The sequence below is a fragment of the Diabrotica undecimpunctata genome, chromosome 7 (genome assembly GCF_040954645.1).
Source record: "Diabrotica undecimpunctata isolate CICGRU chromosome 7, icDiaUnde3, whole genome shotgun sequence".
Classification (NCBI taxonomy): Eukaryota; Metazoa; Arthropoda; class Insecta; order Coleoptera; family Chrysomelidae; genus Diabrotica; species Diabrotica undecimpunctata.
This window is the reverse complement of record NC_092809.1, coordinates 151,715,901-151,729,968: the sequence shown is the minus strand read 5'-3', so window position 1 is coordinate 151,729,968 and position 14,068 is coordinate 151,715,901. Positions and strand designations below refer to the sequence as shown.

General features: G+C 34.1%; 1 protein-coding gene across 2 annotated transcripts in view; it reads left to right on the top strand.

Moving 5' to 3' along the window:
• LOC140446041 (uncharacterized) overlaps positions 1-14,068 on the top strand; it is a 151,606-nt gene that overhangs the window by 98,020 nt on the left and 39,518 nt on the right. For both annotated transcript variants that reach the window (XM_072538544.1, XM_072538545.1), the window contains exon 2: positions 13,604-13,838. In XM_072538544.1, the coding sequence (XP_072394645.1) occupies positions 13,604-13,838 (235 nt within the window). The remainder of the gene's footprint in view (positions 1-13,603; positions 13,839-14,068) is intronic.

The window sequence follows — 14,068 nt, the reverse complement described above, 5'->3', positions numbered from 1 at the left end:
CATGAAACAAGCTGTCTTAAGTCCTGGGCTATGCGGAAAATTATAACATTTATCAGAAGGAAGAATTTAGGATTGGGTCCACTAAGTCTAAATGGTATAGGATACATATCTAAGTCTTATGAGTAAAGTAAACTTACAGAAGTATCTTAGGGTCAGATTACACTCGTGGTTTACTTGGAATCAGCAGATAGAAAGAATAGCCTGTGAATGGTACCTGTGTTTCAGACATAAGGCCTTTCGAACTGAACTGGCTCAGAATATGCACAGATAGTTAAGCAGACATGGAGGCTTTAATAATCTCTAAGGTGAACTCAAGGCTATTGTAGGAATGCCGAGAGAAACTCGACAGACTGCAGGAACATAACAATTCCACAATGGTATGGATTCTAGGTTACCGGGAAATACACGACAATAAAACATCTGATGCACTTTTTAGCTGATGCCCCAAGAGCATCAGCTAAAAAATACTTCGGTCCAAAGCCGGTGGTGGTACTGCTAAGATGCATCGTCCGCGACCAGAAAAATACCTGGATCCGAAGGCAATATACTTCCACACATGATCATTTGATAAAATCAACGTGCAGTACTTACAACAGATATACTGCACGTTAATTTCATTTCCATTTTACCCAATTGTGCATTCATGAAAATTGGCAATTTTCCGATTTCATTGTTTGTTTGCAGTCGATGTTACATAGTGGGCATAAGTATATTACCACTATCCAGAAGTTAAGTCTCTCGATGGCCATCCCGTGGAATTTAAATAAAACTTGACTACGCTGATATGGACAAACCCTCGATACTTAAGTTGCACGTCGAATAAATAATAAGTTTTGCAAAATGGAGATTCTTCTTTTTCTACAATTTATTTTAGCAGCAAAAAGGTTAATTAAATGGCAGATTTGTGTGTTGATCAGTTATTTTTAAGGTTTTTGGTTTATGTTTGGCTTTCCACCAAGTGTTTACGTCTAAGAGGACGAGTTACTGATAATACTATCAAGTTTTGAGTTTAAATAGGTAGTTTAATACTTTAATTATAATACTAAATTTAACTAGACTAGTTAAACTTCTTTTTGTGTTGTATGAATTATTTAAAATTAAATTCTCTCAAACTCCCCAAATGTTCTAAAAATTTCTGCCGCATTTCGACCGCCATCGTTTTCTGTCCATCCATTCGTCTTCTTTGATGGCTACATCTTTCATTATGTGCCGTACATTTTCTTTTCAGGCAACTGAAGGCATTCCCCTTCTTCTTCTTTACTTTATAGCTTTCTTTGGCCATCTATCTTCATTCATTCGCTTCACGTGACCATACCACACTAGTCTCGTTTTAATTCTGTCTACACTGGAATATACAGTATTTGTCCTCTTTCTAATATCTTCATTCCTGATATGATCTTTTTTGGATACACCACACGCTCTCCTTAGAAAATCCGTTTCTACTACTTCTATTCTTTTTCTATCTTTTTTCGTGATCCGTCAAACTTCTGCGCCATAAGTCATAATAGGCTCTACCAAGTTTCGATAGATTGTCAATTTCGTTTCTTGTCTAATATATTTAGACCATAGTACAGAGTTTAGAATGTTTACCGCTTTTTTATTCCCTGCTGCGTTCTGTTTTTGATATCTCTTTTGGTAGTGCCTTTTTTAGATATTATAGATCCGAGATATTTATATTCATTACATTATTCATTACATGTTTTTGTGTTTCTAATTTCTAACTCTGGATCTTCATCATCTCCTATTTTAAGATACTCTGCCTTTGACATATTCATATTGAGGCCCCATTTTTCATTTTCTTTCTTTAGTTTTCTAAACATGTAGTCCATGTCTTCCTCATCATTCGCTACGACAACCTGATCATCTGCGAAAAATAAAGTTGTTAGACATTTACCATCGCCTATATCTATTCCCATTCCGGATACTTGTTTCCTCCACTGCTCTAGCGATGATTGAATATATATTTTAAATAAGGTCGGCGATACACAATATCCTTGTTTAAGCCCCTTTGTTATTGGAAATGATTCAGATATAAAGTTTCCTTCTTTAACGACACTTTTCTATATATTTGCGATAGCATCCACATACTCTCTACTGAGACCTACTTTAGTCAATGTTTGAAACAGTTTTTTCAAAGGTATCGTATCGTATGTCTTCTCTAAATCTACAAACAATAGGTGGGTAGATAGGTTCCTTGCCTTCCGTTTTTCGATTACCTGCTGCAGAACGAATATACCATCAGTGCACGATCTTCCTGCAAGAAATCCATTTTGTTCTTCTATGTCTTCATATTCTGATTCTATTCTTTCTTTTATTATTCGACCGTACAACCTCCCCACTGAGCTGATAACAGTTATTCCCCTATAATTAGAGCATTTGCGTTTATTCCCCTTTCTTGAATATTGAAATAGAATATATATTAAAAAAATAAACAATAGAAAAAATTAAATTTTAAATAAGAAAATTATAATAAATAGTATTATGGGTGTTCTAGTTTGAAAATAAAAAAAAGTACTTCGCATTTTTTTATTTATTTTACATCCATATATAAATTTTTCATAGAGCCATTTATTCAATGTAATTTTGAGAATTTAAATGATAACCGCATTTATTGTTTAACAGCAATTTATCACACAATGCTCATGAATAAAGTAAGTTTATAAGTGTTCAACAAGCCATTCCCGTTAAATGACTTATAAAGGAGTGTACAAGAAGTAAATAAAATTATAAGGTCAATGATTGGGTCACAGATCAAGTAATTGTAGTCTTGCAATTCTTAAAAGCTTTTACTGACACGTACCTCCGATACTGGTGCACGTGGACGATGATTAATTGTGTGTTTTACTATGTGAAAATAACGTAGCTTGGACATTACCTGAAGTAAGAAATTTTTTCCTAAAGCATGTTTTATATAAACAGAATTATAAAAAATTAAATTAATAAAGTTATTAAAATAAAAGTATACAATAAAATACAAACACTGGAGTATCAGGAAATCTGTATTTATTACAAAAAAAAAAGAAAAAAGAAGACAAAACAATATTAAACAACTACCATTTTCCAAGACTTTTAATTTGATATTATTAAAAACCCTCCCCAGGACGGGCTAAATATTTGATATTAAACACTTAAACTACTATAAAGTTGTATTTATTTATGTACAAGAAGTATCTTAAATTTTTCTATTTCCGATAGACTATCAAAGCCAATAAAAGTAACTAAAGAACTAAGACAAGAATGCAGCATGTCACTGTTTAATTTATATATTGAGGCAGCCCTCCACAATTAGAAAAACCACTGCCAGGGAATGAGAATCCCCATAGGAAATGACGTGGATGACCAAGTCGTCCTAGCTCAAGATTCTTATGATCTAGAATTTATGATAAAGCGTCTATACAGAGAATATGTAAAATGGGGGTTAAAAGTCAGCATGAAGAAAACAGAATATTTAGTTTTCAATTCAGATGCAAGGTTTGAAGTGTTGATAGACGAGGACGTGGAAATCAAACAAGTGATAAAATTTAAATTTTTAGGTGCACTCATTGATAAGAACGGCTTGGAAGAAACCGAAATTAAACACCGAATTAATCAGAGACGTAAAATTGTAGGATGTCTGAACTCCTTATGGTGGGATCGCAACATTTCCAAAAGGAACAAAAAAAGAATAGGGCAAACCATGCTTGAATCAGTTCTTTGTTATGTCTCTGAAGTATGGACAATTAATGCAGACCTGAAGAGAAGATTTTTGGCAGTTGAAATGGATTATTTGAGAAAAAGTGCTAGAACATCAAGGCTGGAAATCAAGACCAACGAATCTATAAGAAATAACATGAATGCTACAGAAACGGTCATTGACAGAATAGAAAGAAGAGGTTTAAAATGGTTTGGACACCTAGAGGTTTGGAGGAGAAGCATGCCTTGGACAGGGAGGACTGGCGGAGGAGAACGGGAATACGTTGATGGCCGTCTCCAAAATGTATTGTATTTACAAGTTGGATCCTGTAATATATCTTCAAGTATATGAAGTATCTTCAATTCAAATTAATAGGTACTACTAAAAATAAAACGCGCGTGCCTCCTTTAATCAAGTTTCGCATCCCGTTGAACAGTCATTTTCTCATGTTTTATTTTTTTAGCAGCATAATAATACTTTCAACCTTGAGCTGGAAGTGATGTATTTGCATTACAGAGGAACTTATAGGGTTTAAAAAATCTGTAAAGTATTTGTTTTGCTCTTCTAAGTACATTGTTAATTTTCAAGAAATATTTCCGGTTTGATTTTTTAATAAATTAAACCTTTTTTGGTTTTCTTCATTATCCAGAGGCACTTATTTTTTTTTAAGTAAAGCAGAGGTTGCGCTGCTAGGTTCAGAACCTTGCTTAGTTAGTATCGGAACCGACGATATTATAAAAGGGGCATAAGAAAACGTAAAATTATACATATTATATACAAAAATGTGTCATATGGGATTTCCCCAAAGTCTATCTAAACACGTATATATTCTATCCAACAATAGAAATTTATTTTCCAGAGAAAACCACTCGTTCTATGTAAGGAGCCAGAACTTCTATGGGTTTGTCACAAGGTGGTAAATTAAGTATACCACCTATACTTTATATAATTTACACAAGTGATTTAATTGTTGACATTCCACATAATATATCGTTTTTGCAATATGCTGATGATATTGTTATTTACACTCGCCACAAATCCATTGAGATAGGCCATAATCAACTTAATTATGCACTTAAAATTCAATTTTTGAAGAAAAATCAGTATTAGATACTGAAGAAAAAGATTTTGTTGTCCTCATCAAATAAAATTATCAAAATATTTGTTTTTTTTTTTATTTTTAGGACTTATTTTAGATTGTAAATTAAATTGGAAAGAGCACACATAAATTATATATTCACAAGAAAAGGAAATAGTGTTAATTTACTTAAAACTTTTGGTCATTCCCCCTGGGAAGGAGATTTAAAAATTATGTTACTATTCCATAGAACACTCGTTAAACATATTTTATATTACAGTTCTTTATTTTACCATTCAGCGACTGAAACAAATCTTTTAAAAATAAAAAAATAACACACAAATGTCTTCGACTCAGTATTAAATACTTGGGAAGTACACCTGTGGAAACAAAAACAGGTGAACCACCACTGAATTTGCGGAGAAGATTTTTATCTGACAAATTCGTGTTAAATTAAGATGTCAGACATCTAAGGTATTAGGTAAAATATTCAGTTTAGCCGGTTTGGTTTTAAGATCTAAATATTGGGATAAGAAAAAAACACCGGTATTAGTTGAAAGTTTTATTACCAATGTACACAGATATGAAGAATTTCATCAAGCCGATGAAATTCCTTTATGGAATTATTCTAATGAAATGTTTCTCTTCCAAGTTAAGACCCATAATAATGTTCGATACTTGTGTCAAAACAATAATATTATACAACAAGAATATATTATCGGAATTGTACAGTAAAATGGAAGAAGTATGAAAATGTTTATACTGATGGATCTAAATCCCAACATGGAGTTGGTTGTGCAGTTTATTATCCTTCTAAAAATATTAAGCTAATATACAAATTGTCAGATATGTTGTCAATTTTCAGTACAAAACCTATTATAGAAAATGCTGCAATATGGGCATTCCAATGGAAGACAGAGATTGTACACGATACACTTTGCTGACGACCAAACCATTCTAGCTGAAGACGAGAGCGATATAGACTATATGCTTAGAAAACTGGAGGGGGAGTTACAATTAATATAAAAAAAACCGAGTATTAAGTTGCAGGAGAAAAATCAGAAAGCCTATATGGAAGCCAGAAAATGTAAACTATAAAATTACCTGAAACTTTTAAATAACATCAAAAGTCCCAATAACATCAAAAGCAGGGAGTAACGAAGAAATACATTCTAGGATTGGCCAAGCAAGATTAGCCATTAGACAAGTACACAGACTATTGTGGAATAATAAAATAACAAAGAAAATAAAGTAAGAATTTATAAAACAATAACAGAAAGTATTGGGTTGTACGCTGTACGGTGCCGAACTTTGGGAAATCAATCAAAAGAACGAATCAAAAATTAAGGCAATGGAAATGGACAATTGAAGACAATGTTACCGGAAAAAAGGCATAGGTCACATCAGAATCCTAACACCACAACTAAATACTATGCAAGCAACAACAATAAGAGTACAAATGAGGCAAGGAGAAGTCAGAATTACCTCCGGCCACGTAAGACCACAAGATCTACTGATCGAAGACGACTTAAATACGTTCCTAAACAACGAACCCTCAATCATAACAGGAGACCTAAATGAAAGATCCCCAAACTGGAATGACAGAGCTACGAACAGAAATGGAAGACTACTAAACACATACATCGAAAACAACAACGTTATGGCAATGGGCCCTACAGACCCAACGCTACCCAGGAAACGGACTTCCTACACACATGGACATTGTAGTAGCAAGAAACCTAGGACCATAAACAGAAATACAATCATTAAACGAAGGCAAAACGGACCACAACCAAATCCTATTAGAACTAGGAACGTGGGAAGAAGAAAGTACAATCAAAAGAGTTAAAAAGAAAACAAAGTGGACGAACTTCAAAAGACTCGTGAGCACTCCAATTAATATAGTTCCAGTGATAGACAACCCACAAGAACAGAAATAGCACTACAAAAGAGGAAGTAGAAATGCACACGGGAAGATTTAAGGATATACCACAAGAAATAAAAGACTTGATAAGGCAAAAGAACAGAGCCAAGCAGACAGCAAAGAGGACAAGGAACCAGGCAGACAAAAGTAGAGCAAATAGACTAAACAGAGAGCTCAAAACAGCACTACAACAACACCGTAGTAAAAGCTGGAAAAACCACATAAGAGACATGAAGGAGCAAGGACCAAATACGCAAAATATTTGGAGGCTTCAGGGAATACTGAGAAATGACAGAAAGCCAATCCCTCCATTACATGGAGAAAACGGAATAGTCTACACCACAGTCGAAAAAGCAGAGGTAATAAGGAGTACTCTCTCGAGAGTGTCTACACTAAATTACCACCCAGACGAGTACATCGATTTCATAGAAGAAGTCGAAAGACAAATAGAAAGATTCTAAAACCCAAACGAAATCATCCCTCCTACATCACCGGAGAAGTTAAACAACGAGCTAATTAAAAACAACTCGCCGAAAAAGGCACCTGGTCCCGATCAAATAACGAACAGGCCTCTAAAATACTTACCAGCGAGAGCCATAGTATATTTAACAAATATAATTAAGCCACATTAAGATAACAGGAATATAGCGACAATGCGCTGTCTTGATTTTTGAATTCAAACCATGTTGAGGTTCTATTACCCAGGACCCTCGAATTAAGAGCATTTGGCTGATAGTTGTGCCCCTATCGCGCATCAGAGTAATATAAGGGGGAAAGGTATGGTCTGGAGCATTGGAGCGCGGTGGAGTGACTCTTGTTATACTCTAGTTAATACACCTTGCTCCAATGAATTGTTACACCCGAACGTAATTTTTAGGGGTGAATATGTCTCACAGGCTGGGTTTATTCAAATGCCTTGCTTACTTGCAGTAGCAACTAATTTGTGTTTAGAACATGCAAAGGATAAATTTGTCATATTTACAGACCTAAAGTTCGGTAGAGAAACTTAAAAATCAGTGTTTGAATCCTAATTTAAATTACATTTTTCTTGATATTTTGGAACTGTATCATTATCAAGTAGAGGAAAACAAATTTATATATCATGGATAAAAGGCTTTTAAGTATAGATAAAAACGAAGAAGTGGATTATTTAGCAAAAAATGGTGCGAAAAATGGAAGAATACTCAGATTAAAAACACCAGAATCAGATTTTATTCTCGAAAGGAACTTAAGGAAAATTGCAGGTATAATATGAATACAAAGGACAATTTTTTAAAAATATACAACCAAAAATAAGGGAAAAACCATGGTTTGAGAATGCACGTAATGGTTCAATTATTTGGATAATAAGTCGAATGCGCTGCCATAACTTTTTTTCATAAAACTAAAAATAAAAATGTTTCCCATATGGCGTGGACTTAATTGGACACATTGTATATACATTATATAATTTAAATAACATAAACACAAAGTAAGGATAAATAAATAATAACTATAATTGATAATTAATGACCGCTTTTCAATTAAAAATTAGTTCAATATCACAATAATTGCATATAAAACAGAATTATGACACAACTCCTGCTATATGAAAGTTCAGTTGCACGAAGTCTTATGTAAATATATTAACAAATTAGATCCGTAGTCTTGCTGGACTTTAAAAATATTTAAAAATACAAAGAAGCATTTAATGGAAGTGAGAACCGTGAAATAAAACATAGCTTCTCGAATTGTAACGATACGCATAAAGGCAGACTTTGTTTTTAATGATCCATTTTATCATAACAATACATAATGGTAAACATTGAGTCTCAAACTAGGTGCCCGTGTTTGTTGGATTTAAGATTTGTTAAGGATTTTTTAAGGTTTGAAATTGATAGTAAGGGAAATAAAAATTTAATATTTGAACCTTTGATTAATCTAGATTAACATAATAAAAACAAATATAAATAAATATCTGCACTTTTAGTCTCGTTTGGAAGAGGTATTGAATATTTTCATCTACTTATGATGGTCTGAACCATCCTAGTACAGTGGAACCTCGATTATCCGTCTCTCTATTAACCGTCACCTCTGTTAACAGTCAGGGTCCATACATAAGTTAGGTTAACCCCTAACTGGTATGGCGGGGTCATTTTAGACCCCAAAAAAAAATGGTTATTAAAATTCCAGAAAAAGGAGAACACCTGGCAACGCCGCCGTCCAGCTATTCGTCTGTGGCGTTGAGTACATTACTTGAACGTAGTCGCTGCAGTTGACTTTGTACTTTGTTGAGTGTTAGACATCGATAGGGTCAAAATTGACCCCGCCATACCTTAAAAAGGCCAATTGTCAGTGATTTAGTTTTAAATAATTATGGCTAATTCAAGTGTCAGAACGAGACCCTTGACACAACAGGAGTAAGAAGACATAGCTGAACAGATTGGTGACAGCGATTTCGACATATCTAATGCAGAGACAATTGTTAGTGAGCATGATACTGACTCTTAAGCTGGTGATCAAAGTGACACTGGGAATAATAACGATCAAATCTTAGGTACCGAATCGAGTAGTGAGGATGACAGTAGTGATAACGAACAGCAAAGTTACTATTACGGGAGAAATAGAAAAAAAAATGGTCAAAGCAAGCTCCTGCGTCGAGCCGAACTCGTGCAACAAATATCGTGTCACATGTGCCAGGACTTGCTGGACCAGCACGAATAAACAAACCTATGACTCCTGCTGAAGCATTCCAACTGTTAGTTGATGATAAAATAATTGACCAGATTATTGAGAGGACCAATGAAAAAATAACCAGTTTGCAAACAAATTATGGAGTTAACGCTTTAGGATGCAGTACAATAAACCATGATGACAAAATTGAAATGTTAGCATTTTTTGGTCTTCTGTATTTGGCAGGTGTGTTCAAATTAAACAATGAAGATATAAATTCTCTCTTTGCAACTGATGGTACTGGTCGTGATATATTCCGTTCCGTAATGACAGCAAAAAGGTTTAGTTTTTTACTGACATCTTTGAGATTTGACGATCCGCAAACTAGAGACCAGCGGATTGTAAATGGAGACAAGCTGGCAGCAATTTCTGAAATTTTTCACCATTTTGTAAATAACTGTCAAACTAATTTTTCGTGTGGAGAATACTTAACAGTGGATAAAATGCTCGTCGGTTTCCGTGGAAAATGTAAATTTAGAATGTATATAAAGAGTAAGCCTGAAAAATACGGACTCAAAATAATGTGCCTGTGTCTCTCATTATCTAATCAATGCCTTTGTTTATACTGGAAAACAAGATGTAATACCTAATCCAAAAACGCTATCCATACCAACACTAAATGTTCTTTCGCTCACTGCACCAATAGTAAATTCCAATCGCAATGTAACTGGTGACAACTGGTTTTCTTCACTAGAGCTTGTTGAAGGGCTACGCCGCTGTAAACTTACTTACGTTGGTACCGTTCCTGTCTTAAAAAACTGGTACAACTCTTATAACCGAAAATCGTGTTTTTAAAGTTGTGTAAGTTGATCTTAGTGCGATAGACACATCATAAAATTACAGTAGATGCATTCCAATGTTCCCTGTGCCAATACCCTGAGTTTAAAGATCATTTAAATATTTTGGACATTAAAGCAACCCTCTCTCTGGTTATTAAATTTATTAGATACGGCTTTTATTGTTAATGATAATAATAATACCTATATAAAACTTTTTGACATTTTTGAACCTTTTTTTTATTTAGATTTAGTGCATTTCCGTTATCTGTGATGGCAACAACGAATTGTTTCACGAACCAAGTCTGGACACAGGTTTACATTGGGAAAAAAAGTATACCAATTTTATATGACGGGAACTGTACTATGCGGAAAAATAAAAGAGATTTGCCAACGGAGTTTTGGATTTACATCTATTTTTGGATTTACTAAAGACGTGACCCTGGTGTCCTTCGTACCGAAAGAAAACCGATCCGTTTGTCTAGCGTCCAGTCTCCATCATAACAAAAAAGTATTGGAGACAGCTAAGAAACTACCGAATATTATACACTTTTACAACATTACCAAAGTTGGGGTGGATGTACTGGATCAAACTTGTGCCCACTACAAAGTAGGACGGCGTACTAGAAGATCAGAGCTATAGATAGACCACAAGCTATTTGGTTTCGGATCATGGATGTTGCTGGTGTCAATGGACATGTTTTATATAACGCTGCTAATCCAGAATCAGGGGTTGACACGGCAAAAGTTCTTGATTGATTTAGGTTAACAGCTAATACACAATCACTTAGTTCGGCGTGCGGTTATGGTAAATATTCCCAGAGAATTGAGAGAACTTATTCGTCGAGTTGGCCACATCCCGGTAGACGACCAAAACCAGGCAAGGCAAAGAACTCCTAAACGTGGGAGATGTTATATTTGCCCACATAATGATAATAAACAATCACTTAGATGTCATAAGTGTGAAAAACATATATGCAAAAACCATTGTGTTACATCAAATTTTTTAGTAGGTGTAATATTGAGTAGTTATCATCATGTTCATACTTGTTTGTTAAATTTTTTGTATATAATTAAATATTTCTCATTTGGTTTTTGATCCTTTATTTAAATATTATTTAATAAGAATTTATTACTTTTTGAAAATACACGTGTGTTTTTTCGTTATTTTTTGAGATTTTTTACTTGGAGTGGTTTTTTAAGTCAACCCCATATATTTCTTTCTAGCAGTAAGTGATATAGAATTTTTTTGTTTATGCAGTGTTATAATCATTAATATAATACTTTTTCATTAAAATTTGCCTAATTTTTGGTTTATTTACACAAAAAAATCCAAAGGTCAAATATGATCCCGCCATACCTTATATGTATTTTTTTCTTGCCATACCAGTTAAGGGTTAACTACATAAGTAAAAATTTAGTCATTCATTTTGTTTGAGCATTGCGATAAGCCAAACGAAATTTGTTGAAATGTCCACATGAAGTTATGCCACCACCAATTTTTTTATGTAATAATTTTTGTTCTTATTCAGGACTCTGGATTATATTTCAATTTAAATGGGTAATGACAAATAATACCGTGCTTTTAGAGTTCTTCATATTTTTAGAATCGCAAGCCGAAAATAAAAACGCACAGCACAATAATTATTACAGTCAATATCTGTGTGTTACCAAAATTTAGTTTGATTCAAATTCGAGCATTGATTGTGTCACTTAGTCGTTTGATCAATTAAGTTTTGAAAAATGGAACCTTCCACATCCGAAGCATCAAACATAAAACGTGTTATTTTGTCAATTAAGAAAAAAAAATAAAAATTATTACAGAACTAAAGAAAGGTGTTTCTGCTGTCGCATTGAGCAAAAAGAATGACATTCCGAGAACAACAATCAATGATTTAAAGAAAAATGCTGAAGGAATTGAAAATTGCTTCGAAAATGGAATCATTGGATGGTCGGGTGAAACATCGTAAGACAATGAAAAAAGCAATAAATGAAGTCGACACGGCTCTCTATTTGTAGTTAGTTCAAAAAAGAAGCGAAGGTGTTCCTTTGTCTTGACCAATTGTTGCGAAAAAGCGTTGTTTTTGAAGATGAAACTGAACGGCAATCCTTTATTCAATGGAAGCAGCGGTTGGTTGGAAAAGTTTAAAAATCGTCACGATATACATGAACTTTTCATGGATACTCAGAGTTGAAGGTGAACATACTGACTATCTAAAAATCATGTGTGGAGTGAGTTAAGGCTGTATTTTGTCTCCTCTAATCTTCAATCTGTACTCTGAAAGAATATTTATTGAAGCTTTGCACGAAACTGAAAAAGGTATTCTACTAAATGGTTACCGGCTACACAAAATCAGATATGCAGATGACACCATAGTATTTGCGGACAACTTAGAAGATCTACAAGTTCTTATGAACAAAATCACGTATTACAGTCAACAATATGTACTCAATATAAACGTTAAAAAGACAAAGCTTATGATAATTAGCAAGAAAAGGATAACAGAAGGTCAACTCTACATTAACCAATCTCCTGTAGAAAGAGTGACGCACTACAACTACTTCGGCACCATAATAAATGAAGAATGGACCAACAACCAGGAGATTAGAGCACGCATCGAAAAAGCTAGATCGACCTTCAAACGGATGGGGGCCTTCTTCAAGAGTCACAACCTAAGGAGGTCCTCAGATGAATAAATAAGAACCAAGAGGTACTGACCATCATCAAATCTCGAAAGTTACAATTCTTCGGACATATGCGAAATGAATCCAGATATGCTCTCCTTCAAGTCATCCTACAAGGAAAAATATTTGGAAAACGAGGTCCAGGTAGAAGAAGAACATCTTGGTTAAAGAATCTCAGAATCTGTTTCACTACAACATCTGTGCAGCTTTTCCACGCTGCTGCAGATAAGATAAAGATTACCAACATTGTCATTGATGAAGATTTGCGTAAAAAAGGTAGAGAAGCTGCATCGCACATACAACATGTCATCGAGTGGTATTCTCGGCAAAAAGAGGCAAATAATGTAGATTTTATGATTTTACGTGATTAAGAAATTCAGCCGTTGCAAAATGTGAAGTAACTATAAAACAAACGAAGATTTCGGAATATTTTAAACCAAATTTATTCGACTGTACTAATATAAATCCCTCTTATATTGTCAAAAACCTCAAAATTTAACACTATTTTTAATTTCAACAGAGTATGGTCAACTATGTCACTGAAATATGACCTTCCCAGATGATAAATTTTTAGCTTAGAAATTGTCTCTTCTAAAGAAGCTGAAGCTAAATTTTTAGCGGAACATGGATATTATTCTTTTTATTTAAAAATACGTTGTTGTGTTTTTCTTTTTTGTTTTATTATTAACCATGAATTTCCATTAAGTAACCGTCGGTTCTACAAATAGTTTAAAACATTTAATCTTTTGTTTCAGACCGCAGTACTAGCTTTCTTAGCTTATTTAGCCTCTTTAACGGCAGCACAATACAACTTTGGAGTATTTGGTGACCCCTTCAGAGGTTTCGGTGGTGGACTGGGTGCCATACAAGCTACGAGAGATCCTAGACAAAATACAGGGCCCGTGGTATTCCCTCCAGCCCCACCAGATAGTGGAGAAACTAGCGGCGTAGTAGTAGGTGCTTCAGGGTATGGATTTGTACCACCACAAAGTAAGTACTGATATCACATAGCTGTCATGTTTATTTATTCAAGTATGAATATAAGTATTAATCTTTTGTTATCGATAGACTATAAAATACGTTAGATGTCTATAAAGTCTCACCTGAAGGCGTTTGTATAACATGCAGTCATATAGCATTTTTGTCGCCTTTTTTACTCTCGAAAAAACTAGTGATCATTGTTATAACGTGTTGAGTTAAATCATGGTGATACATCAGAG